This window comes from Montipora capricornis, chromosome 5, assembly GCF_036669925.1.
Source record: "Montipora capricornis isolate CH-2021 chromosome 5, ASM3666992v2, whole genome shotgun sequence".
NCBI classification, from domain to species: domain Eukaryota; kingdom Metazoa; phylum Cnidaria; class Anthozoa; order Scleractinia; family Acroporidae; genus Montipora; species Montipora capricornis.
Genome location: NC_090887.1, coordinates 2,062,394 through 2,064,893, shown reverse-complemented (window position 1 = coordinate 2,064,893; position 2,500 = coordinate 2,062,394). Strand labels below are relative to the sequence as shown.

General features: G+C 40.4%; 1 protein-coding gene across 1 annotated transcript in view; it reads left to right on the top strand.

The window, feature by feature from the left end:
* Positions 1–2,500, top strand: part of LOC138050139 (uncharacterized) — a 28,880-nt gene that overhangs the window by 20,186 nt on the left and 6,194 nt on the right. Inside the window, exon 9 of the mRNA XM_068896603.1 lies at positions 608–1,030. Coding sequence (XP_068752704.1) covers positions 608–1,030 — 423 coding nt within the window. The remainder of the gene's footprint in view (positions 1–607; positions 1,031–2,500) is intronic.

Below are 2,500 nucleotides of genomic sequence, written 5' to 3'. Positions count from 1 at the left end.
TTTCACTTGTTCCCGCAGCCGATGTGCCATCAACTGAGTCAGAGGAGTAGCGGGCATCCTTTTTAGAATGGCGAGTCGGCAAACAGCCACAATAGTCACAAGTTGCTCCATCAGACCTCATGAAATCCTCGCATTTACCACAAGCACATTTCCCTCTTTCTATTCCTCGTACATCCTTGCCCATTTTCAAGTTTTCACCGTACAATCACACGCCACGCAATTAACTACTTTGTGCGCAGATGAACACGGTTATATAAGTAACACTTCCAGTTTGTTATTTCCACTTCCAGTTATTTTTGTATTGGATAGGTTGAAGGGGCTGGGGGAGGGTCAGATGTTATTGTTTGTGTATTTTTGAAGGGTCATGCATTAATCCATTCCAGTAAGTTGGAGGGCTACAACTTTTTTCGCAAAATACCCCGGCCCACCCCTCCACCCCCCAATAAAAAACGTACCTTCCCTAAGCAAAACCAAATTTCTCGGAGCTGCCATATTTCTTGATATGGAGCTCTCCGCTAGAAAATGTAGGTTATATTTTTTGCTATGGACGCAATCAAAGCAAAACTAAAGAATTAATATTAACAGGGTTTTGTTTCTTTAACCACAGCCTGGCCGCTTTCCTCGCGACGATCGAGTAATCGTTAAGCAGAACAGTACCATCGCAGGATTCTACATCCACATTTTAAATGCTCTTGGCAACCTTACTGGTTGTGGGAAAGATAACAGCATCTTTACCGGGAACAGAAGCAAACAAGTTGATTTCCAATACTGGTCTGTGCGAGGTCACAGTATCGAGGTGTACGACTTCATCACGGCCGTGGAAGCCATTAAGTTGATCCTTGAACAGGGTGAGGGAAGCTCGCCGTGTAATCCGATGGCGTGGAATACGGATGACGGGAAGAGCCTCTCCCATTACTTTTTGTTTCTGTCAATTGCCGAGAGGCGCGAGATTCGAGTGTGGAATAAAACCATGAACCTTACCATGGGCATAAATGATGGTAGAGCTGGCGCTGTGGTGAACTACACGAGGGTATGTTGTTCTTGGTATTATTCCTGCTATAAATTTTAAACCTTAAAGCTGCAGTGTTAAGGCCGGTATCACACCGACTATAACATTTGCTGATCAGAAAATATTGCAGTTCTTATTCAACAAATTATGATGTAGCGATTGTGTCATGCCACGCTGCATGCTGAAAAAGATCATTCAACATGTTGAATGATTTTGAATGACGTTGAACGAAAATAGAGACAAGCGTAAGCTCTTTTTTATTCAACCCGTTGTCATCAGTTGAATAGTGTTACTATTGCTTTCTACCCTACAAGCAGTCTCTTTCCTTTCCTAGACTGCGAGGGCACGAATGTGTTACTATGAGCGTGAGCCACGCCACGCGAGCTGGTAGCCTGCATCCTTCTCGGCTTTACTTTGCTTTCTTATATAGAAAAATTCATTGCCTAACTAGTTAATTCCACGGTAAATTTTACGCTAAAAACCGATATCGCATGAATCACGATTCGCATGAGTTTTAACAGAAAACAAGCACACCCTCAGCGAGCGAATCGAAAAGCAAAAAAGCCATTTCAGAGTCAACTGTCAAGAGCCAGCGAATAGGAATTAGAAGCCATAAAAAAAACCCTTGTCAGTTCAAGGTCAGAGAAGAGTTTTACTGATGTACTTAATTCACTTTATCTCTGAAAACGAGATCATTTACATTTTGATGTATTTCATTGAAACACGCCAGCTTGGCTTGGAACAAGAATCGGCAAAATACGGCAATGCAACCAAGAAAGGACGAACTTCAAACACGATCCGCTCCAACACTTTAATAACTTTTAGTTGCTTTAAACAAACTTCTGAAAACAAAAGTTAGTGAGATTCCCCCTAATTTTACGAGAACGCATTGCGATTACGTGTTTATAACATAAGGGAAAAATTTTCTTGTCACTGTCGAGGCACAACGAAAAAAAGTTGGGCAAGCAGATTAAAAAAGCACTTGTTCGCTCGCATTTTAGAGCAAAACAAACAAACAAATCAACATTTTCTTTCCTCCAAAAGAGTAAAGATAATTCTTATTTAATTCCAGTGGGCAATAAAAATTCGATTTTCATTCCTGAACAAAGGAAGAACCGATTAAACGACCTTTCAAAAATACGCATCCACTTTAAATAACGCATCCGTAAAAATAACAAACGGTTTAGTGCCCTTGGAAAGAATTTGTGGAGTAACTTCTTCCACTAAGTATGACCTATTACTGGTATTCTGTTTTGTAATGTCGTTGTCGTTCTCTTTCGCTCTCATTTCGTTTCTGTTTTAGAAATAGGTTCTTCAGGCATCATGCAATACAGAGAAAAAAGCAGATCTAAGCAAATTAAAAATAAACACTCAGATTTAAGTTTATATCCTTCCGATGCTTGACTTGAATAATTGCGTAGCCGTCAGTGTGGACCACAGATATCGTGCTTTATTATTCAACACATTGTGACAATGTCCAAATATGGTCAT